General features: G+C 43.9%; 1 protein-coding gene across 1 annotated transcript in view; it reads left to right on the top strand.

Annotated features, from left to right (window-relative positions):
• LOC126176335 (cGMP-specific 3',5'-cyclic phosphodiesterase) overlaps positions 1-25,739 on the top strand; it is a gene marked incomplete at its 3' end in the record, with an annotated part of 587,168 nt that overhangs the window by 458,781 nt on the left and 102,648 nt on the right. The window contains exon 10 of the mRNA XM_049923487.1: positions 21,672-21,815. Coding sequence (XP_049779444.1) covers positions 21,672-21,815 — 144 coding nt within the window. The remainder of the gene's footprint in view (positions 1-21,671; positions 21,816-25,739) is intronic.

The following is a 25,739-nucleotide window of genomic DNA, read 5'->3' on the forward strand; positions in this document are numbered from 1 at the left end:
TCCGAATGGTGCGTGGGGAGAACGGCCTTTCCTTAAAAAATAGTTCAAATGGCTCTGAGCACTATGGGACTTAACTGCTGAAGTCATCAGTCCCCTAGAACTTAGAACTACTTAAACCTAACTAACCTAGGGACACCACACACATCCATGACCGAGGCAGGATTCGAACCTGCGGCCTTTCCTACGACTAGCTTTAGGTGCTCATCGTATTTTGCGTCGTTCAAGATCTTTACTCACACGTATTTTGCACTAGTCATCGGTGTAATCGAATGGTAATGGACTTCTTCGCCTGCTTACGCGCGATACGTTACATTTGTTTACGTTCTGGGCCGAATGCCAGTACCTTGCTCCAAGCGCCGACCCTTTGCGCGTCTTCCTCCACTGCGTTACGGCCTTCTGGCGCTGCAGCATTGTCGTGGGCGACGCTATCGTACGCGAACAACCCCACACACCATCGGCCGTTACCCACTACGCAATTTATGCCACTGCCGTCATCATCATCATAAGGTGCTCTGCCTATCGGGAGGTTTCTGACACCATTTCTGCCTCCATTTGCTCTGTTTCTAGGTCAACTGTTTCGTAGTCCGATATCTTCATCTTTTCTCTTTCCCCAGAGTTTTTATTCTTCTTCCTCCTATTTTCTTCTGTTCTTCTGCTGTATTTTGGACAGCTGTTGTCAGAATACGTTTTACTTGCAGTACATGGGGTGTTTCCGTAAGAGCGTGCAAAAAAGATAACAGGACATAGAGAATGCTCCACTGAACAAGTTGAGGTAGGGAACTTGGGGTCGAACAGACCAGCTTAAGGTGATATGGAAGTAAATATGTCTACCGCTTTGTCTAGCATTACTGTTTTCCAGCCCATTTACAACTAACATGAGTACAAGTTTACACGTACTGTGCTGCTTATTTACATGGACATCCTTTACTTTCTGCAAGGAAACAAGGACGACGAGCCCCATTACCAGCAAGTCATGATGCAGGTCTTGTTTACTACTTGTCCGTAAGGTGGCTCTGTTGTATCGTATATACATTGCCCCACGACAGAACGTGCTATGCATCAACGAGGGACCCATTCATTACTCAGCGCTATTCAGAGACGTACAGTACAGTACGATGGAGCACTACCGGTACAGTATTTACTGGTCGCTGGATTGGAATGGGAGATCCTCTTTCACGGCCAGTGAGGCAGCCTGAGCTGAATCCCCCTGCTTATCTCATATGGAGATCTCTAGTCATGTGTATGTGAGACCCCAGTGGATACGGAGATGGAATTAGTTGCCGGAATTGTAACTGTTTATGATGTGATTCGAAACACACCAGTGATATTTATCAGTGTGCGCCAGAACCTTGCTCTCCGATGTCATGCTTGCACTGAGGTTGATGGCCGTCAGTTCCAGCACATTTCATAAGTTACGTTCATTGGGGCAATGATGGTACTTGCATTTAACAAAAAAATGGCTCTGAGCACTATGGGACTTAACTTCTGAGGACATCAGTCCCCTAGAACTTAGAACTAATTAAACCTAACTAACCTAAGGACATCACACACATCCATGCCCGAGGCAGGATTCGAACCTGCGACTGTAGCGGTCGCGCGGTTCCAGACTGTAGCGCCTAGAACCGCTCGGCCACTCCGGCCGGCTGCATTTAACAGTAAATAATGTAAATAAAAAAGTACACAGTAATGTGATTTTATTCCTGTTTCTCCTTAAGTTGGTTTCTCCAACCCCAGGTCCCCTGCCTCAAATTGCTCAGTGGAGCGTCCTCTGTTACATTTTTGCACGCTCTTACGGAAAAATCCTGTATGTTCCGGCCAGTCTGCTTTTCTTTTCTAGGAGAGTTGGTTGTTCCTTTACCCTTTCCATCACTTCACAGTGCTTCACTTTACCAACAGTTTACTTTTTTCCGCTCTTCTCTGTTCTAACATCTCGAATGAATGAGTTTTGTCTCTTCGTCTCTTCTTCAGTCTCCAATTTTCATAGTTGTACAGAAAAAACGCTCCTCATGAATCATTCAACCAACCTTTTTCTGAACTCCAGCCCCCAATTTACTGTATAGTAAGCGTTTCGTCTGCTGGAAAACTTGCTCGGCCATTGCAATTCTCATTCTTATTCCTTTTCTTTTTACTCAAGTTATCAGTTGCAATGCTCCCCAAATATCTATACTGTGCATGATCACGTTTTCTTTGTGCTGATTTTCATCCCATATTCTTTCAACTCTAGACCCGCCCAGACTGCCTCGCGTGTTAGTACGCTGCTTCCGGGTTTATGCCTGTTTTACACGATGAACGAACGTCTAATTGACTGACCACCATTTGCGTGAATGGTGGCTGTCTATCGTGTGAACGGGTGCACATCATGATAGTGTTAGTAGCGACGTGCGATGATTCTAGAGATAAAGTAATGGGGTCAGTTCCAAATCCGGTACTAGTGGCCTCACTGCGCATGCGCGGGCTAGTAGGTGTCTGCTGTGGTCACGTCCCAGCTGAGTGCTGAGTCTGCCATATTGCATTCTGGTGCACTTAACGTAAGTTGAGTTTCCTTTCCGTTTATGGTCGTTTCGTTGTCAGAAGGAATTTTCTGAGCAAGTGAGTGCAGTGCACTTGTCGTAAATATTTTCACGGAAGTTTTTAAATCTTTGTAAATTTCATAAATAATTAACGATACGCTAATGTGAAATCACGACTTTGGCGCTGGTATGCTATTAGCGGTACGCTGTGTTTACGTTTATCATTCAAAGATGCTGCGACGAGATGTTGTACGAGTTTATAATTCGGATCTAGAACGCCTGGAGTGCTTCAGTAGACTATAATCTTTCTTGAAGACTTACGTGCATCTTGTAGAAAGGGCTTTTAGGGGAGGCGCGCCAAACCCGGCGCCCAGCGGAGTGACGACGAGAACCGGTGTGCCGGCCTGCCTGGAAGTGGTTTTTAGGCGGTTTCCCACAGCTGACTAGTTGAGTGCTGGGCTGGTACACACGTCCGACCTCAGTTACACCAATCGCAGACATTTCGAGCAAGTCGTCACACTTTCACGTGGGATAACACTAGGTGCAGACAGATGGTGTAGGATAGGGGAGTGGGGGGGGGGGTAATCGGGGACGGCAGATAATATTGGATAGGGACTGGAGGAGGAGGAATAAAACTCTTAGAAACCTTCTTCACGTCTGGATAATGTTCTACAAATATATACTGTATTGCCTGCAAACAGTACCGTGTCATCTGCAAATCTGGTAAAAAGTAGTGGCCGTATAAAACCTACCTTGTGTCCGTATTCCGAAACTACAAGGTTATTATGAAGCGATTTCAAAATTCACATTAACTACGTTAATTGACATATTGTCACAAAAGTCAACACTCATAGAGGAAAACGCGAAACGTTTTGTAGTCTTGCACCCGCACTTCAGATTTCTGCGAGGAGAGCGGAGCAGTGAGCAGTTAGGCAAGATGGCGTCGTGCGCCGAGAAAGCATAATTATGTCGTGCTCGAGATGCACCCTCATCAGTCTGTTGTAACCGCCCAACGACACCTCAGAACTGCCAACTCCATTCGGTGATGGTATGCCCAGTTTAGAACTTCCACATCTCTCTGCGAGGGGAAATCAAAGGTCAGCGAAAAAACGGTTGACCGTCTGCAGGCGAGTTTCGCACGGAGTCCACAGAAGTCGACAAACAGAGCGAGTAGGGAGCTGAAGATACCACAACAGACCGTTTGGAAGGTCTTAAGGATGCGATTGAAAGTGAAACCTTGCCGCCTGCAGTTGCTCCCAGATGTCATTCCCGATCACAAAGACAGACGTTTTGAACTTTCCTCACAGTTGCAACAGCTTGTCGAAGAGCGTGGAGTTTATGAGAAACTCATCTCCAGTGACGAAACAACATTTTTGTGAATTGCACAGAAAATAGGCACAATGTGCAAATGCGGCAGTGAATCCCCACGCAATCGGACAGCATGTTCCAGATCCACCAAAAGTTAATGTGCTCTGTACAGTCTTACGGTTTAAAGTTTACGGTCCCCTTTTCTTCCACGAAAAGACCGTTAGAGGACACGTGTATCTGGACATGCTGGATAACTGGGTCACGCCACAACTGGAGAACGGCAGTGTGGACTTGATCTACAAACTGGATTGTGCTCCACCTTGCTTCCATCATGGCGCTCGTGAATTCTTGAAAAAGAAACTGAGAAACTGACGGATCAGTCCTGCTGAGACTGGTGATCAGCAATTCCATTTGTGGCCTCCACGCTCTCCCGACCTGATAGCGTCCGATTTTTTGAGATCGGGCTATGTGAAAGATTCAGTGTGTACACCTCCTCTACCAACAAACCTACCAGAGCTGCGAGCTCGCACCAGTAGCGCTTTTGAGCAGACTGATAGGAACATGCTGCGCCCAACGTCACAAGAAATTTATTATCTACCTGGTACGTGCAGAAACAGTAGGGGCGACATGAGGAGCTCTTGTAATGTGTCAAAAAAACTTTCAGTGTGTGTGTTCAAAGCCCTGTGACAATATGTCAGATAATATAGGTATCTGTCAAATCACTTCATTCATTTTAATAATCTTGTATAATGGGCAGTCAAACGAAAACGAGACAGACGGAGAAAATGTAACTAAACCGTTTATTATTCGGAAAGTAATCGACACAGCTGTACATACATTTATCTTGCTGTGGTGCAAGACGGTCAATGACTTCACAGAAAAGTTTTTACAGTTGCCTATTCTAACCGTCACCATCCTCTTATAACCCAAAGTCAATTCATTAATTTTGAAGTAAGTTTAAATTTTGGTGGCTGATCACAATTTGGCACAGCACTTGGCACAGTGAGATAGTGACACACTGCAGAGAGAGGTAGCAATGGTAGAATTCAAATAAACTGCTTTCATAGTACACATCTGTTGTTATTCTTCATTGTTGTCGAAAATTATTGGCTCGTAATCCATGTCTATGCTAGATTCTGAAATGCAACTTCATACACTGGTCTAGGGGATGCTCGGCTTCATTTTCTTAAATTATATGAACACTGGTTAAATTTCTGTTGTTAAATAAATATATTTTTAGTCATTTCACTTCACAATACTCCTAAGATCGACCTCCACGCTAACTCATCAAATACGTAACTCTTACTACACACCCGGTACTGAACTAGAACAAAGATTTACCTAAAATAACATCTAACAAAAAAATACTATCGCATACCGATCTATTTATGCAAAATCATCTTTGGAGCACATATTACAAAAACAAGGTAATAATAACTCTTTATCATTGCTTATTCTTTTTAAGAAGTCTATGATAATCTTAGTAATGGCATAAAGTGTTTAGATGTGGCGATGTTTATACATTTTCATATAGCTATTTGGTAGTGGATTTCTGCGTTTTTAGCCTTTAACTTGGGAATCAGTTATTTCATGTTATTCAATGTCGGTTAGAGCATTTTACCACACCATAACCAGTTTTATTACACTGTGGAACCGTGATTGTATCCAGGTGCGCATCTCTTCTTCCGAAACAAATCGAAGGCCACGAACGTCTTTGTTCATCGCACCCAAAATATGGATATCGCACGGGGAAGATATATAACGCTTTCCCTGCGAAACTTCTGCAGCTTAGTCAAAATAATCTCGGCAACACGTGGTTCCGATTTCTTTACACGCGATTTCCATATCTTTGGAGCCCTGAAGAAAGACACCCGTGGACGTCGATTCGCTTCGGACGAAGACACGCATACCTGAGAATGATCATGGTTTCTTAGGCCACCGCAAACATTTTTCGACGAAGTCACAGAGCATCTTATCTCACAGTGGGATAAATGTATCAACGGTTATGGCGATTACTTTAGAAATACACTGAAAAGCCAAAGAAACTCGTACACATGCCTAGTATCGCGTAGGGTCCCCGCGAACAGGAAGAAGTGCCGCAACAAGACGTGTCATGGACTCGAATAATGTCTGAAGAAGTCCTGGAGGAAATTAACACCATACATCCTGCAGCACTGTCCATAAATCCGTAAGATCACGAGGCGGTGGACATCTCTTCTCAACAGCACGTTGCAAGGCATCCCAGATATGCTGAATAACGTTCATGTCTGGGGAGTTTGGTGGTCAGTGTTTAAACTCAGAAGAGTGTTCCAGCAGCCACTCTGTAGCAATTCTGGACGTGTGGGGTGTCGCATTGTCCTGCTGGAATTGCCCGAGTCCGTCGGAATGCACAATAGACACGAATGGATACAGATGATCAGACAGGATGCTTACATACGTGTCACCTATCAGAGGCGTATCTGGAGGTATCGGGGGTCCCGTATCAGTCCAACTGCACGCGCCCCACACCATTGCAGAGCCTCCACCAGCTTGAACAATCCCCTGCTGACATGCAGGGTCCATGGATTCATGAGGTTGTGTCCGTTCCCGTAGAGGTCCATGTGCTCGATACTATTTGAAATGAGACTCGTCCAACCAGCCTACATGTTTCCAGTCATCAACAGTGCAATGTTGGTGTTGACGGGCCCAGGCGAGGCGTAAAGCTTTGTGTCGTACAGTCATCAAGGGTATACGAGTGGGTCTTCAGCTCCGAAAGCGCATATCGATGATGTTTCGTTGAACGGTCACACCAGTATTCAAGAAAGGTAGTAGGAGTAATCCACTAAATTAGAGGCCCATATCGTTAACTTCCATATGCAGCAGGATCTTACAACATATATTGTGTTCGAACATTATGAATTACCTCGAAGGAAACGGTCTATCGACACACAGTCAACATGGGTTTAGAAAACATCGTTCCTGTAAAACATAACTGGCTCTTTATTCACAAGAAGTGCTGAATGCTATTGACAAGGGATTTCAGATCGATTCCATATTCCTGGATTTCCGGAAGGCTTATGACACTGTACCACATAAGCATCTCGTAGTGAAATTGCGTGCTTATGGAATATCGTCTCGATTACGTGACTGGATTTGCGATTTCCTGTCAGAGAGGTCACAGTTCGTAGTAATTGACGAAAAGTCATCGAGTAGAACAGAAGTGATTTCAGGAGTTCCACAAGGAAGTGTTATAGGCCCTTTGCTGTTCCTTATCTATATAAACGATTTGGGAGACAATCTGAACTGCCGTCTTCGGTTGTTTCTAGATGACGCTGTCGTTTATCGACTAATAAAGTGATCAGAAGATCAAAACAAACTGCAAAACGATTTAGAAAAAATATCTGAATTGTGCGAAAAGTGGCAGTTGAACCTAAATAACGAAAATTGTGAGGTCATCCTCATGAGTGCCAAAAGGAACTCGTTAAACTTCAGTTACACGATAACTCAGTCTAATTTAAAAGCCGTAAATTCAACTAAATACCTAGGTATTACAATTACGAACAATTTAAATTGGAAGGAACACACAGAAAATGTTGTGGGGAAGGCTAACCAAAGACTGTGTTTTATTGGCAGGACACTTAGAAAATGTAACAGACCTACTAAGGACACTGCCTACACTACGCTTGTCCGTCCTCTTTTAGAATACTGCTGCGCGGTGTGGGATCCTTACCAGATAGGACTGACGGAGTACATCGAAAAAGTTCAAAGAAAGGCAACACGTTTTGTATTATCGCGAAATATGGGGGATAGTGTCACAGTAATGATACAGGATTTGGGCTGGACATCATTGAAAGAAAGGCGTTTTTCGTTGTGACAGAATCTTCTCACGAAATTCAGCCGCGCGGGATTAGCCGAGCGGTCTCAGGCGCTGCAGTCATGGACTGTGCGGCTGGTCCCGGCGGAGGTTCGAGTCCTCCCTCGGGCATGGGTGTGTGTGTTTGTCCTTAGGATAATTTAGATTAAGTAGTGTGTAAGCTTAGGCACTGTTGACCTTAGCAGTTAAGTCCCATAAGATTTCACACACATCTCACGAAATTCAAGTTACCAACCTTCTCCTCCGAATGCGAAAATATTTTGTTGACACCGACCTACATAGGGAGGGACGATCACCACGATAAAATAAGGGAAATCAGAGCTCGTACGGAAAGATATAGGTGTTCCTTCTTTCCGCGCGCTGTACGAGATTGGAATAATAGAGAATTGTGAAGGTGGTTCGATGAACCCTCTACCAGCCACTTAAATGTGATTTGCAGATTATCCATGTAGATGTAGATGTGGATGTAGATGAACAGTTCGTACGCTGACGCTTGTCGATGGCCCAGCACTGAAATCTGCAGCAATTTGCGGAAGAGTTGCACTTCTGTCAGTAACGATTCTCTTCAGTCGTCATTGGCCCCATTCCTGCAGAATCGTTTTCCGGCCGCAGCGATGTCGGAGATTTCATGTTTTACCCGATTCCTGATATTCACGGTACACTCGTGAAATGGTCGTGCTGAAAAATCCCCACTTCATCGCTAACTCGGAGATGCTGTATCATATCGCTCTTGCGCCGACTATAACACCACGTTCAGATTCACTTGAATCTTGATAACCTGCCATTGTGGCAGCAGTAAGAGATCTAACAACTGCGCCAGACACTTGTTAGACAAGCGTTGCTAACCCGAGCGCCATATTCAGCCTGTTTACCTATCTCTGTATTTTAACACTTTTTTTCAAGTGTGTGAAATCTTATAGGATTCAACTGCTAAGGTCATCAGTCCCTAAGCTTACACACTACTTAACCTAAATTATTCTAAGGACAAACACACACTCATGCCCGAGGGAGGACTCGAACCTCCTCTGGGACCAGCCGCATAGTCCATGACTGCAGCGCCTTAAACCGCTCGGCTAATCCCGCGCGGCGTATTTTAATACGCTTGCCTATACCAGTTTCTTTGGCGCTTCAGTGTATTAAACAGTTTGCTTTCTTTTTCCCAAAAAAACTCGTTTTCGTTTAACTGCCCGTTATATTTTCACGCGTCTCGACTACGTCCCAGTCAAAAAATAGAGATGGGGCCCCTCCACGCCCGCACCAACGTGGTGACCAAACCAAAAGTTCTACTGTCACCTCCGTCAACATGTTAGTTATCTAATAGGTGGATCACAGGATGCTGGGCTGTGATGTTATCCGTGCGTCTGGGTAAGACTACGCATTAACACGGTCCATCAGGTGATAGATAGTGGACGAAACGCGAATGAGGATAGCAATTTGAAGAGCAGAGGGAAAAAAGTGCCAAGGCTCCTGCCTTGGGAAAAAAACCTCTGCGACAAAATGGTTCAAATGGCTCTGAGCACTATGGGACTTAACATCTGGGGTCATCAGTCCCCTAGAACTTAGAACTACTTAAACCTAACTAACCTAAGGACTTCACACACATTCATGCCCGAGCAGGATTCGAACCTGCGACCGTAGCGGTCGCGCGGTTCCAGGCTGAAGCGCCTAGAACCGCTCGGCCACACCGGCTGGCCCTCTGCGACAGTGGGAAGGCTAGTAAGAGCAGTAGTGGCTTACCAGCTGCGATAGCTCACGCAAGGTTGGGTTTGTTAGTATGGGTATCATGCATTATTACCGTGGTAGGCGATGGCGATGTATCTGAGTTTGCTGCAGCCGGTGCATTCCTGGAACATTCAGGATTGTTATATATTAGTGGGAGATCAGCCATACATCATCTCACTGTGTGTGGGGGGGGCGGGGGGGGGGGTGGAGCTTGTCTGCATGTAATGTCCGGTACGGCTTCCCTGTGTGGTGCCAGTTATTCGGCAAGTGTGTTCCAACTGGATATCCAGTAATGGTGGCTGATTGACAGGGGCTCACCTGTATCGTTGTGTTTGCGTGTACTTGGCCATAGATGTTAGGTCCTTACAAGTATGTCTTTTGGTCTTTTATGTTTCCATCTATGGTTGTGGTCGTACTCCCAGTCACAGGCAGGTCTTTTTGATGGCCGGCGCCACCCACTAACAGATAAGGGGACGCCCCCGGCCGTCCAGCCACCTGAATGAGGAGTGAGGGAGTGGTGGTGGGGGTGGAGGGCCGGTGCCCGGACCCCTCCGTCTGTCTCTGGTGAAGGGGAGGAGGCGGCGGCGGCCGCCAGCCACCCGGCTCGTTGCGGGGTCGTTGCGGAGCTCAGCAGTCTCTTCTCTGCTGTCCCCTGTCCTCAGACTAAAAATACTCGCGCATCGATTGCCGGCCCTCGGCGCTTGTTTTCGGGCCCTGGAGCCGCGGTGGCCGCACGGCGCGCTCCGCAGCTGCGCCCTACAAGAAGAAGAACAAGAACGAGAAGAAAAAGAAGATGCCGTGGCGCAGTGCCCGCGAGGGCTGCTTCAGTGGGGCTGCGAGATAAGAGGCTCGGCAGCTCGCGCCCGCTGTTACGTAAGACGAATGTATTGCTGTGCTTACAGCATTCTGTCGGAGAGATAGAGGCGAAGAGCGTGCACACTGCAGTGGAAGCTTCCGTCGGGAGTCCTAATATGAGTAAAACTGTCCTCGCCTCTCCGCAGAGGTTGGTTCGCACACCGCACTACTTTACCAGAGACAGGCTTTCGCTCGTCCTTCTGCCTTTGCCTTCCTCAGCCCTTTAAACTGACAGTTACACGGGGAAGTACACTTTATTGCGGGCTCCGAATCACAACGCAGCTTGTCATTTTTCACATCAATAAACCGTTGCCAGAGCAATAAGAAGTGATAACGGAAAGAAAAAATCCTGCCACTGGCTGACAATCGAACCTTGTAGTTTTGGACCAGTAGCTTCATTGTAACCCAAGGAGTCACCGATCGATTCAAAAAATTACATGTCGCAACAATAGTCGCCTGAAATACTGTGGTTAGACTCATTTAAATTCAAACTTTTTTGAAGACGGTTACTAACAGCTGTTAACTATTTTATTAAATGAATAAGTTGTAGTACTAAAGTTAGTACAAAAGTTCATCGGTTTGTTTTTCCAATAGCCCATGGTGCAATTAAACATTCCGAGGGTCACTATATATGTACATCCGTATACATACTCCGACGGTCACTGCACCGTACCGGAAGGTGCATCATACGATTTTTTTATTTTTTTATTTTCTTTCCTCCTCGTTCCCTTACTGCCCGACGTTAAAATGACTGTTCATATCCCTTTGTACGTGCCCTAATCTCTCTTATCTTAAGCTACAATATGTGATCAAAAGTATCCGGACAGCCCGAAAATCATATGTTTTTCATATTAGGTGCATTATGCTGCCACCTACTGCCAGGTACTCCATATCAGCGACCTCAGTAGTCATTAGAAATCGTGAGAGCAGAATGGGGAGCAACACGGAACTCACGGACTTCGAAAGTGGTCTGGTGATTGCGTGTCACTTGTGTCATAGGTCAGCACGCGAGATTTCCACATTCCTAAACAACACTAGGTCCACTGTTTCCGATGCGATAGTGAAGTGGAAACGTGAAGGGACGCGTACAGCACAAAAGCGTACAGCCCGACCTCGTCTGTTGACTGACAGAGAGCGCCGACAATTGAATACGGTCGTAATGTGTAATAGGCAGACATCTATCCAGATCATCACACAGGAATTCCAAACTGCATCAGGATCCACTGCAAGTATTATGACAGTTAGGTGGGAGGTGAGAAAACTTGGATTTCATGGTCGAGCGGCTGTTCATAAGTCACACATCAAGCCGGTAAGTGACAATCAACGCCTCACCTGGTGTAAGGAGCATAAGCAATGGACGATTCAACAGTGGAAAAACGTTGTGTGGAGTGACGAATCACGGTATACAATGTGGAGATCCAATGGCAGGGAGTGGGTATGGCGAATTTCCGGTGAACGTCATCTGCCAGCATGTGTAGTGCCAACATAAAAATTCGCAGGCAGTGGTGTTATGGTGTGGTCACGTTTTTCATGTTGTTTTGAGTGGCACTGTCACACCCCTGGCCTGCATCGATGTTTTAAGCACCTTCTTGCTTCAAGAACAATTCGGGGATGGTGATTGCATCTTTCAACATGATCGAGCACCTGTTCATAATGCACAACCTGTGGTGGAGTGGTTACACGACCATAACATCCCTGTAATGGACTGGCCTGCACAGAGTCCTGACCTGAATTCTATAGAATACCTTTGCGATGTTTTGGAACGCCGACTTCGTGCTAGGCCGCACCGACCGACATCGATACCTCTCCTTAGTGTAGCACTCCGTGAAGAATGGATTGCCATTCCCCAAAAAATCTTCCAGCACCTGATTGAACGTATGCCTGCGAGAGTGGAAGCTGTCATCAAAGTTAAGGGTGGGCCAATACCATATTGAATTCCAGCACTACCGATGGAGGGCGCCACGAACTTGTAAGTCATTTTCAGCCAGGTGTTCGGATACTTGTGGTCACATAGTGTACGTACATACGTGAGAGTTTTTCACTCTCAGAGGCCTTTTGCGAGAAATACATATCGTGTAAACAGGATCGAGACTCAAGTGATGATGATGGTTGGTTTGTGGGGCGCTCAACTGCGTGGTTATCAGCGCCCGTACAATTTCCCATTCTTTGCTCAGTCCAATTTCGCCACTTTCCTGGATGATGATGAAATGATGAGGACAACACAAACACCCAGTCATCTCGAGGCAGGTGAAAATCCCTGACCCGCCGGGAATCGAACCCGGGACCCCGTGCTCGGGAATCGAGACTCAAGACGCAGGCGCTGTTCAGGGGAAGATGTCAGACAGTCGCTATCGAGAGCTGCTCGCCGTAGCTCTCAGACACGGAAAACTACACTGATCAGCCAGAACATTATGAGCACCGACCTACTATCGATATAAGCCCGTCCAGGTGATAGCAGCGTCACCTGGCGAGGGATGACTTGGACTGTTTGTCAGACACACGCACAGTGCATGTAGTATCAGTGAGTATGCCGTCCGTGTGTTGAATGGGGAAGGCGTGCAGTCTACCTGAGTTCGACCGAGGGCGGATAGTTATGGCCCGGATGCTCGGCTCGAGCATTTTGGAAACTGTGCGACGTGTCCTGCGTTCGAGGAGTGCGGTGGTGAGTGTATTCAACGCGTGGCGAAACCGAAGTGAAACCACGTCTAGACGTCGTGGGATTGGGCGTCCATACCTAATTAGAGGCCGGCCGCGTTGGTCTAGCGGTTCTAGGTGCTCAGTCCGGAACCGCGGGACTGCTACGGTCGCAGGCTCGAATCCTGCCTCGGGCATGGATGTGTGTGATGTCCTTAGGTTAGTTAGGTTTAAGTAGCTCTAAGTTCTAGGGGACTGATGACCTCAGATGTTAAGTCCCATAGTGCTCAGAGCCATTTGAACCATTTGAACCTAATTAGGGATGTCAGACGTCATAGGCTGGGCAGGCTGGTAAAACAGGACAGACTTTAATGCTCGGCAGAGTACAGGTGTGTCTCAACTTACAGTGCACCGAACAGTACAAACGATGGGGCTCCGCCGTTGACGACCCATGCATGTGCCAATGTTAACACCACGAAATGGGGAACTACGACTGAAATGGCCACCTGACCATCGACACTGGACTTTGGTGCAGTGGCAGAGCGTTGCAGAGTCTGATGAATCCCTATATCTTCTTCATCATGCCGATGGGAGGGCTCGAATCCGTTGTCTTCCAGGGGAACAGTTCCTTGACAGCTGTACTGTAGGACGGAGACAAGCTGCCGGCGGCTCCATTATGCTCTGGGGAACATTAATGTGGGCATCCATGAGTCCAGTGGAGCTCTGCATCGCACTATGACGACCAAGGAGTATCGTACACTGGTAGCAGACTCCGTAGACCCCTTCAAGGCGATCATGTTTCCTGACAGCAGTGGCATTCTTAAACAAGGTAGCGCGCCATGTAATAAGGCCAGGTGTGCGATGGAGTGGTTGAAGGAACACAACGGCGAGTTCCAATTGATCTGCTGATCCTCCCAACTCGTCGGATCTGAACCCGATCGAACACATTTGGGATGTGGATGAACGTGGCATCAGTGCTGGTCGTCCCCTTCCCCGAAATTTATGGGAATTAGGTGACTTGTGTGTGCAGATGTGGTGACAACTCCCTCCAGCGGCCTACCAAGGCCTCACTGCACCCATGCCACACGACAGTTCACCTCCGTTATCGGTGGGAAAGGTGGACATACCGGCTATTAGGTAGGCGGTCATAATGTGCTGGCTGATCATTGTGTATCGGCATTCTCGGGACAACTGAGAGTACTCGGTGAGTGTTGAGCGGCCATATTGCCATACATGATTTGTGCCGTAGTTCACAGGTTTTACGCTAGCACATCGTCGTAATATATTTTGTCGTACTCTTGCGCTCATATAATGAAAGAACTCACGAAAAATCGTCTCGTGAGCAACAGTGTGTGTCTGTGGGATGTTCCTGGACGAAGAAATCGCCCGTTTGATCTCCTGCACGAACACCGCGAGCAGTTAAGTCTATTTCGAAAGTTCTAAACTTAACCAATGCAACGTTGCAAAGAACTTATAAAAACGTCATTGACTTATTACATAGAACTAATAAAAAAGCTGTCAGCCAGTAGACACGAGCATGCGTTAATATGGATGAGAGACTAGTGCGTTATCAATTGTGCCATACAGACACTACGATTACCTGTTACATAAACATGTGCCGCCAATATATGGACAATTTAGACAAGTGTAGCGACGGATACGCAGGGTGAAGTGAATGTGAGCGCCGTGTCGACAAAAAAGTGATGAAGAAAGCTGCCAGGAAGGGGTATCAGGGCGGGAGTTGTGCATTTAATTAGTTTGTAGGAGTAAAAACCGAGGTTATGGAATGTGCAGCTACTGGACTACAGGAAACGAGACGAAACACAAAGTTTGCTGGCCGAAAAGGCCGTGGTGTTTAACACCTCAACAGAATAAATTCAAAAGAATATCCACAATTTAAGGAATCAGGCAAGGTAGTTTTATAACATAGATTAATTAACGTAGATAAAACAAATGAAGTTATGTTTGAAAGTAATCGTTTTGCAACTCGGGAAATTGCCCTTTAACTTCAAATAGTACAGCTGTATCTATAATTCTTTATTGATTATGATGTTATATAGAGTGTTGAAGAACAGACCAGAAAAAATTTACGAATAGTTTCTCAAGCCAATAAAAGCAAAAACGTTCGAATAAATGTATATCCAGAAATGTCTCATTTATCAGATACTCGTCCTATTTGGCTTTTGAACGAGTATGGGTATCCAGATGTAATCTACTCCAAGGTTATTTCATCGTAGTTGTTATTTTAAGGAGCTCCTCGTCCAGGCGGTGAAGGCCCAACGGATGTCTACCAGCCGCCATGTCATCCTCTACCCTTTGGCGCCATGCCTGTGCCCTATGGAAGGTTCCGTGTACCACACCTTCCGGTCGTTTTGCAGACGTTCCAGATCCTGAAGCCCCAACTCTTCGGTCGAGTGGCTCCTCAGTTGGCGTCACGATGTCGACTGTACATGGAAAAATCCTTGGCACTACCAGGAATCGAACCCAATTCCTCCACATGGCAACCATCTATGATGAGCACTCAGCTACGTAGGCAGTCTAATTGTTACTTTACCAAAATATTAAAGAGAATAAACGTAGCTGATTATAGAAATCTTAATGTCACACACAGTCTGGCTTTAACACTAATAGATCTACATATAGAAGTGTCTTGCTTGTCAGTTTTGGGTCCAATTTAAGGAGTACTTTTTCCATCTCCAACGCTCTCATTCTCGTAAAATTTTGAGATCACTGATACACAAAAGAAAAAGTAAAGATCCTAATATGAACCTTATGGGACACCACATGTCGTTATTTTTCCAGGTGGATGATTTTTGATAGCTTGATAAACATCTCTTTTCTATAGACGCTCTTTGCTTCTTTTCAGAGGTACAGGATTTGAACCACTGTGCAGCATTTTCTGTGCCATCGTAATATTCGAATTTATAAGTACTTAAAAGTATGTTGTAATGTACACAGTCAAACGAATTTGACACATCAGAGAATATAGCAGAAGCCTGTAATAAGTACATTCTCACTGTATGTGTAGATAGATTTCTCAATATAAGAACACGTTTGAAATTCGAAGAATGACTTTGAGAATATATTACTTGTTGTCAGAGAATTAATAAGCCAATTGTATGTTACCTTTTCTAACATTTTCGAGAGTGGTAGTAAAAGTGAAATTAGATGGAAATTTTATGGTATTTGTTTATCTCCTTTCTTGAACGAGGGCTTAATTTGAGCACGTTCCAGCCATTCATGAAATATTCTATTGATAAATGACTCGTTACACAGATAACGTAGGACGATACAGAACTCAGAAGAACGATCTTTAATTAATTTTATTGGTATTTTATCGTAACTACTAGAATTGTTTGATTATTAAGATTTTTATGGTGGACATTATTTATATTGGTGTAATGAAGGCCTTATTCATATTGTCAGAGTTATTTGCAACGACTGGTCTGAGAAATTCCATGGCAGCACTACTGAACCTGAGAACCCCCTCTTCTGTTCCTTGAGTAAGCCATGGATTCTCTGTAGACTTTGGTCAAATCTGAGTTAGTTCTGGGAAAAAACAGTATTCAAATAATGTAACGAAGTTATTAATAAATGTGTTATATTTTTCATTCGTGCCATGAGCATCAGATTACATTACTCCTGCTCATATCTTTGAGCAGTGTCCTAAAGCAATTAATTTTTGTCTTATTGATTACACTCTTGAACGCAGATTTAGTAGATTTTATATCCTGTTCAGTAGTAACCATTTGACAAAAGGAGCTCCATGCCATGGTCTGGGAGGCCATTGAATATTGATTCTCTAATATAAGTTCGTTCATTAGACATTTCTATAAAGATAATATTAATGCCTGTTTGTGAGGAATTAGCTACCCTAATTGGGAAGCTTACAGCAGGAATAAAGTTGAATGATAGTGTTACCGACTCTAATAAATTTTCACTGGATGATTTTTTATAATTATCTACATTAAAATCACCAGCAACCACTACTCCTTTGTTTTTTGTTGTTAAATAGGCCAATAGAGCTTCAATGTGATTTATGAACAGACTGAAGTTACCTGCAGGTGCTCGGTATGTACTTGCTATTATAATGGATTTAGCATGAAATTATGCTTCTGTCGCACATGCTTCCACATGCTGCTCAAGGCAGAATCTATGAGTGTGTATGTTCTTAAATTTATGTCAATTCATGATGAATTGGGCAGTTCTTCCTTTCTCCATTTCTGCTCTAAAAAAGTGAGATGCTAACGTAAGTACTGCAGCACTTATCAAACTTATGCTAGTAGTCATACTATGTTCAGTGAGGAAGATTACGTCAACTGGGTTTGATTACTCTAATTCATCAGTGAAGTAAGTAGTTCATTAATTTTATTTCTTAGTCCTCGACTATTTTGATGCAATAAAGATAGTTCACGTTTCGCATTGACTGGGATGAAATTGGATGGAAATAAAATTTCTGATGATTGCTGAAAATTTTTGCCCAACAGCTGTTCGTGTTGATGCAAAATGCCTAAACCTCTCTAAAAACTGTATTTCTTTCTTTCCTCCCTACCCTAAAAAGGGTGATCTATGACACCTGCACCCATCATGAGAGTGCCCCTCAATTTTGAGCTCTCAGCCCAGCCAGTTTACTCTCCCTTCTCCTGTTGAGGAGAAATCCATGCCTAGTATAATCCCATCTACTGACTGAATCAACAGGAACCATGCATATATGTGACCCCGCACCCAATAGAATCAAATGTTCGAATTTAAAATTAACTCTGCTGACAGAAGAGTACAAATAAGCTTGATCACGGCGTCTCAGAATAGGCAAAAACTCAACACTGGGACGTCTCGATGCTGATGAAATATTTACCAGGTCACACTATATACTGGAACCCTTCCACATCTGTACCCACCATCCGAGAACAAGTAATGGACTGCCTGTAACATCATGTTTCACCCCGCTGCATTGGTCGGAGACTTGCAGGAGCCAGAACTTGGGAATTACCATCTTGTGCAAAAGTCGCCGTTAACACCACAACACAAAGGGCTGCCCCTGGAGTGGTGCCGTGAGGGAGAAGCATGGGGGACAGTCTGATGGCACAGCAGTTCTTCACGGATAACGTGCTTCCTCGTGTGTTAGCTCTCATGCAAGAGTATGGTGGGGCCGTTTCTCAGTAGGAGAACGCTTGTCCACACATTACATGTCACTATGAACTATCCATGAGATTCTGAGGTGCTTCCTTGGCCAGCAAGGATCTGTCTCATCTCCGATGGAAACTCGTGTGGAAACAGCTCGGACGTCAGCTCCATCAAAGTTCCAGTATCAACTACATAACGGAGCGGTTGCTACATCAGTGGACCAGCTTGTATTTCCCGACCTAATCAGTGCATGCATCCAGGCTAGGAGGCATGCAACGTTATATGGATATGTGAGCTCACATTGCCAATTTCTTTGTAAATTTGGCTCGATTCCGTAATCACTGAGCTTGATGTCTGAAATATTCCTCTGTGATACTGACAAGGAGGATATTGAGTCAATAATTAAATAATCGAAGACTAAGGACTCTCATGTATATGATGGAGTGCCTAACAGAATATTAAAGTACTGTGCTGCACATGTTAGCCCTGTACTTAGCCATTTCTGTAATTTTTCCTTTAAGAATGGTCAGTTTCCTGAACGATTAAAGTACTCAGTAGTAAAGCCACTTTATAAAAAGGGAGAAAGGGATAATGTAGACAATTTTACACTTATTTGTATGCCATCAGTGTTTACTAAATTTTTGAAAATGATTTGTATGTAAGAATAATTTATCATTTTATATCACATAATTTGCTATGAAATGTACAGTTCGGCTTTAGAAGTGGTTTAACAACTGAAAATTCAGTATTATCTTTTCTCGGTGAGGTAATGGATGGATTAAACAAAAGGTTTCGAACGCTACGCAAGTTTTTTGATTTAACTAAAGTGTTTGATTGTGTTGATCACAAAATATTGCTTCAGAAGTTGGACCATTATGAAATGCGGGGAGTAGCTCACAATTTGTTCAGCACTTACGTTAACAACAGACAGCAAAAGGTCATTATTCACAGTGTTGAGAATGGCTGCCATGTGAGGTCTGAGTGGGGCATGATCAAAGAGGGGGGTGTCCTAGGGATCAGTGCTGGGGCCACCCCTGTTCCTTATTTATATAAATGATATGCTCTCTAGTATTATAGACGATTCTAAAATATTTCTGTTTGCTGATGACAGTAGTTTGGTAGTAAAAGATACTGCAACATTGCTTTATTTCAGATAGTGCACTTAATGACATAAGTTCATGGCTTGCAGAAAATAAACTAACGCTAAATCACAGCAAGACTCAGTTTTTAAGATTTCTAACACACAATTCAACAAAACCCAACGTTTTAATTTCACAGAATGGGCATATGATTAATGAAACTGAACAGTTCAAATTTCTAGGTGTTCAGATAGATAGTAAACTGTCGTGGAAAGCCCACGTTCAGGATCTTGTTCAAAGACTTAATGCTACCATTTTTACTACGTGAACAGTATCTGAGCTAAGTGATCGTTCGACACGAAAATTAGTCTACTTGCTTATCTTAATTCACTTATGTCATTAGATATTATATTTTGGGGTAACTCTTCCCATTATTAAAGGATATTTTTGGCTCAGAAACGGGCGGATTGGGCAATAAGTGGTGTAAATCTACGAACCTATTGTCGACCCCTGTTCAGTGGTTTGGTTAGTCTGACATTGGCCTCTCAATATACTATATATTCTTTACTGTCGTTTCCTGTTAACAATATGAGCTTATTCCCAAGAATTAGCAGCTTTCACCCAGTTAATACTAGGCATAAGTCCAATCTGCTTTTGGATCGCACTTCCTTAACTCTTGTGCAGAAAGGTATGCAGTATACTGCTGCATCCTTTTTCAATAAGCTACCACTCGACTTCAAAAATCTTAGCAGTAACCCAAGCGCTTCCAAGTCGAAACTGAAGAGTTTCCTCGTGCGTCTCTCCTTCTATTCTGTCGAGGAGTTCCTTGAAATAATAAGCTGATTCCTTTGTCATATTGCCGATTGCGTTTACATAAGCTTATGGCTTAACTTTTTTTGAGCTCATAAACATTTTGTTTTATCTGTTATTACTTTCTGTTGTAATTTCATGTACTGACACGTTCCATGACCTTGGATATTTGCTCCTCAATTTAGTCCTACGGAACTAGCAGTCTAAATAAATAAATAAAACATTGCATACCATCTGCACGTGCAAAGTTTCATTTCGTTTCCTTCTGTCCTTCTGTCTGCTTCTCGTTTTTGTCAGACAGTGTATTTATTCTGATCAGGATGTATTTAGGATGGCATGTCATAGCTATCATCCCAGTATAACTAGTGCAGGCAGCTCCTCTTCACAGTGTACGGGGTCTCGTGCACAAAACTTCTCACGTGGCCCTGGAGGGAGAGCTCTGAGTGACTTCGCCTGTGGAGCAAGTGACCTGACTTGACGCGTCCACCCGTCTCGGCCTTTTGCATAGAGCTATAGACCGATCCACGAACGATGGCGGTTCGCGCAGCTCGAGACACGGGTGGAGAATGCATTGTTGCCGCTTCCAAATGACAGTTGCGATAAGCGCATTCACGTGCTCTGTGCTTGAAGAAAGCGTGTATACTGCAAATAATCTCTTTCGCTTTCTTATGTAGAATTTGTTGCCAGCCACCACCAGCAACAGTGACAACTCGCAACTAATGGAATGAAAATTCACAAAAAACTCGCTACAATCACGTTTAATGCTCGCATTGGCTACGACATTCACAGCAGAGCGCAGGGAACACTACTGAACGCTCATTGGTTGTTGGAGAAAGCGTGACGTAGGTGCGCAGAAAAAGCCTAAACTCAACCGCCATCGTTCCTGACTCCATCTATAGTCTGCAATACGTGTAAACTGACATCTGGTAACCGTTATCATTTGCTAACCTACCGTACAGAAAAATGACGCAACATACGCCGTTATCAGCTCGAGGGCTAAAATCGTGAGTTGTATTTGTCCTCCTTACATCACAGCAGAAATTCATTTCCGGCCGTAGTTTAGTTTATTTGTATGTTACACTCACAATTACGATTCTTAATTACTATGTGGAACGAGTCAGTGTTCCACTTATATTACAGTTTCTGAGTGAAAACGTCCTCATGTGCAGTCCATGTACATTGTGTTACGTAGAATTTACAGATAAATTTGTGCACCGAGTGCGCTTTACAACATTTATATGTGTGTAATAATAACACTGGTGTCCCCTACATTTCGTCCAGACCAGCCCTATCCCGTTCATCAGTTTTTTATTTTTTTTCAGACACTCGATTGGTTTCATGACATTCTTCGTCCCTTTTAGTACTGTTCTAATCTTCTCGCATCTGGATACCTTCTGCACTCATTTTCAGTAATTTCTCCATTTACTCCTATAACTACACCCATCTTCCTCAACAACCTCTCCACACCTTCCTATTTCCTCTCCATACCTTCCTATTTTCAACTAATCTTTTCGCTCCTGTACACCTGCTGCTTTCATTTTCGTTAGTAATTCCCTGCACATATACCAATCTATGTCTGCTTCCACATTTTACCCCTGTACTTGTCCTTACAGTACCTGCATCCACTAAGCGTCCACTCTTCTAGTAAAGTTTCTGCTCAGACTTCTTTCCTCACATAATCTTCCTATTGCTTTTTACTTCCTTTATTCCTCTACTATTTAACTTTTAACATACTGCTGCACATTCTGACATACCTGTCGGTTTGTTGCCCCGCAGATCCTCAACATCGGCGACGTGTCCTCGTGGATGAACCAGGAGGTGCGGGAGGACGACGACGACTTCGTGGCGCGCAGCATACTTTGCATGCCCATCGCCAACGGCCAGAAGACCGTCATAGGAGTCGCGCAGCTCATCAACAAGGTACCCGCACTGTGCCGCGTGCCCGAGCGCCGTCTCAGACGCTGACAGCCAAGCAGGTGCCAATGGATGGCAGCTGCTTCTCAGTCACGTCCAAAATCTCCTTGCCACTTTTTAGTTAATACTCCCATTACATACTATTTTAGCGTATTCTAGGTCCCCTGAAGCGTTTAATGACCTACTTAAATCGCTGTTGGACACTGCTCACTAATTGTTTTGTTGTTATCTTCAATCCGAAGACAGCTTTGATGTAGGTCTCCACGCCAGTACATGTTGAACGCGACTATTCACATCTGCAAGCTGCTCCACCCTACAACCTTTACAACCCGCTTGCTCTATTCAAGTCTTGTTCTCCCTCTACAATTTTCACTCCCCAAATTTCTCTCTATTACTACACTACTGGCCATTAAAATTGCTACACCGAGAAGAAATGCAGATGATAAACGGGTATTCATTCGACAAATATATTAAACTAGAACTGACGTGTGATTACATTTTCACACAATTTGGGTGCATAGATTCTGAGAAATCAGTACCCAGAACAACCACCTCTGGCCGTAATAATGGCCTCGATACGCCTGGGCATTGAGTCAAACAGAGCTTGGATGGCGTGTACAAGTACAGCTGCCCATGCAACTTCAACACCATACCACAGTTCATCAAGAGTAGTGACTGGCGTATTGTGACGAGCCAGTTGCTCGGCCACCATTGACCAGACATTTTCAATTGGTAAGAGATCTGGAGAATGTGCTGGCCAGGGCAGCAGTCGAACATTTTCTGTATCCAGAAAGGACCGTACAGGACCTGAAACGTGCGGTCGTGTTTTATCCTGCTGAAATGTAGGGTTTCGCAGGAATCGAATGAAGAATAGAGCCACGGGTCGTAACACATCTGAAATGTAACATCCACTGTTCAAAGTGCCGTCAATGCGAACAAGAGGTGACCGACACGTGCAACCAATGGCACCCCATACAATCATGCCGGGTGATACGCCAGTATGACGATGATGAATACACGCTTCCAATGTGCGTTCACCGCGATGTCGCCAAGCACGGATGCGACCATCATGATGCTGTAAACAGAACCTGGATTCATCCGAAAAAATGCTGTTTTGCCATTCGTGCACCCACGTTCGTCTTGAGTACACCATCGCAGGCGCTCCTGTCTGTGATGCAGCGTCAAGGGTAACCACAGCCATGGTCTCCGAGCTGATAGTCCATGCTGCTGCAAACGTCGTCGAGCTGTTGGTATAGATGGTTGTTGTCTTGCAAACGTCTCCATCTGTTGACTCAGGGATCGAGACGTGGCTGCACGATCCGTTACAGCCATGCGGATAAGATGCCTGTCATCTCGACTGCTAGTGATACGAGGCCGTTGGGATCCAGCACGGCGTTCTGTATTACCCTCCTGAACCCACCGATTCCATATTCTGCTAACAGTCATTGGATCTCGACCAACGCGAGCAGCAATGTCGCAATACGATACACCGCAATCGCGATAGGCTACAATCCGACCTTTATCAAAGTCGGAAACGTGATGGTACGCATTTCTCCTCCTTACACGAGGAATCGCAACAACGTTTCACCAGGCAACGCCGGTCAACTGCTGTTTGTGTATTAGAAATCGGTTGGAAACTTTCCTCATGTCAGCGCGTTGTAGGTGTCGCCACCGGCGCCAACCGTGTGTAAATGCTCTGAAAAGCTAATCATTTGCATATCACAGCGTCTTCTTCCTGTCGGTTAAATTTCGCGTCTGTAGCACGCCATCTTCGTTGTGTAGCAATTTTAATGGCTAGTAGTGTATATTGACAATTCCTTGATGTGCAATCCAAACAAATACTTTCATAAAAGACTTCCTAACAGTTAAATTTATATTGCATCTTCAGATATATCTCTTTTTCAGAAACATATTTCCTCATTATTGCCTGTCTTCGTTTTACATCCCTTTCACTTCTGTCATTGTACGTTGCTTTGCTCCTTAAATAGAAAAGCTTATTAGAAATTTCGCTCTCGTTTTTCTATTATTCACATTCATTTTATGCAGCTTGTGGCCTCTTTGTAACAACCTATTCCCTCTACAACTAGTCTTTCATGTCCTTTGCTGTCTTTACAGAACTAGAATGTCACCCTTAGTGTTTTTATTTTTCCTCACAGAGCTTCCCTTTCCTAATTTTCCTTTGAGTTAGTTCAGTCCTTGCTGAGGGCACAGACTGAATAACGTTGGGGTGTGCTATAACTATGTCTCACTTCTTCGTCAACTACTGCTTATGTCATATCCTTCAACTCCTATAACTGCAGGCTGGTTTCGGTACAAGCTGAAGCTAACTATTCGATCTCTGTATTTTATTCCCGAGACCTAAAGAATTTCAAAGACTGCTTTCCAGTCTACATTGTCGAAAGCCTTTTCTAAATCTACAGATGCTACAAACGTACGTTTGCCTTTTTTCCACCTGTCTTCTAAGACGAGTAGTTGAGTTAATATTGCCTTGCGTGTTCCTTCATTCCTCCGGAAATGAATAATATACAGAATTTATTTATGAGTAGTGTACACGATGTGCTGTCCCCAGTGGAAATATTGCAAAAGACTGGAACGTGATATTTAAAAACAAATAAAGTGGACGAGAGATTTTATCTCGACACAGAATATTATGTTGTGTGTGAATACTGACCGCTCAGACGGTAAATAATTTTTCTCCTGTGTATTATTATTATTATTATACAAAATATGGACATAAACTTTCTAGTGCAAAGAGTAATCAGTTTGCACTACTAAAACAATGGACAGTTAATGTAAACAAGAACTGTGTTCAATTGTCTTCTTTCATCAGTGCACTCTCTCTCTTGTCTGCCGTGTGAGAAGTGGGACATATTGGTTCGCTGCTGTTGAGTGTAAGCTCAATTGTACTATTAGTCTGATAATACATTAGTTTAATGTTATTGTCACTTTTATTTGTAAGCGGTGAGCCCTATCTCATGTCCGCTTCCTTTACATAGCAAGATTTTGAGTAATTTTCAGCGCAACAATTGCAGCCGCCGTTGCAGCCCTAAACGCCATTACGTGGCAATCGTAATTCATGAAATTCGCGGAAGCGAAGAATTCACCCACTAAAATTATAATAAACATTTTCTCCACAGCCGATTGACGCAGCAGCAGCAGACGTAGTTTTAAGATTTTAATTTTCAGTTCTTGGCCGAGATCCAGAGCCACAACTCGGACTACAACTAATTGTTAAAAGTCGTAAGAAATAATTCCCTCGCGCCTGTGTGGCAATTGCAAATAATAATCAAAGATCTCATGCTCGAGATGAAATATTTAGTCGAGGCAAAAATACCAAAAGATTATTTCAGTTCGTAACTTAAATGTAACGTATTTCAAGATTAGTTCGTGAACAATAAGTTTGCTCAGGATTAATCTTTATTTATCAACCAATGTTAAAAAAAGGTAATTTAAATTCAAACACAACCATTTTAAAGAGCCCACCACGACAAACAGTTAATTAATTATTTTCTATATATATTTTTAATTGTTACGCGAGAACGAATAATATTAGCAAACAAGAGACAAACAATTTTTACCGATTTCTCATTTCTGTATACCTCATGTAACCTAGGTTTAGTCGTAAAAGACCATTTTGAAGCGTAACTGTTTCAGAAAAGTTTCTTCTGATATGCGATGCAACAAATAATCTACACTCTGAGACAACAAAAAAAAAAGAAATGACGCACACCGAAGAAATTATCCGATTGGAACGGAAATCGGTGGATATTATGTACATGTGCAGACAAACAAATGATTAAAATTTGGGAAAAATGGATGATTTACTCAAAAGAAAAAGCTTCACAAGCTGAGCAAGTCAATAACGCATTGGTCCACCACTGGCCCTTATGCAAACAGTTATTCAGCTTGACATTATTTGATTGATTTGTT

Source organism: Schistocerca cancellata, chromosome 3 (genome assembly GCF_023864275.1).
Source record: "Schistocerca cancellata isolate TAMUIC-IGC-003103 chromosome 3, iqSchCanc2.1, whole genome shotgun sequence".
Lineage (NCBI taxonomy): Eukaryota > Metazoa > Arthropoda > Insecta > Orthoptera > Acrididae > Schistocerca > Schistocerca cancellata.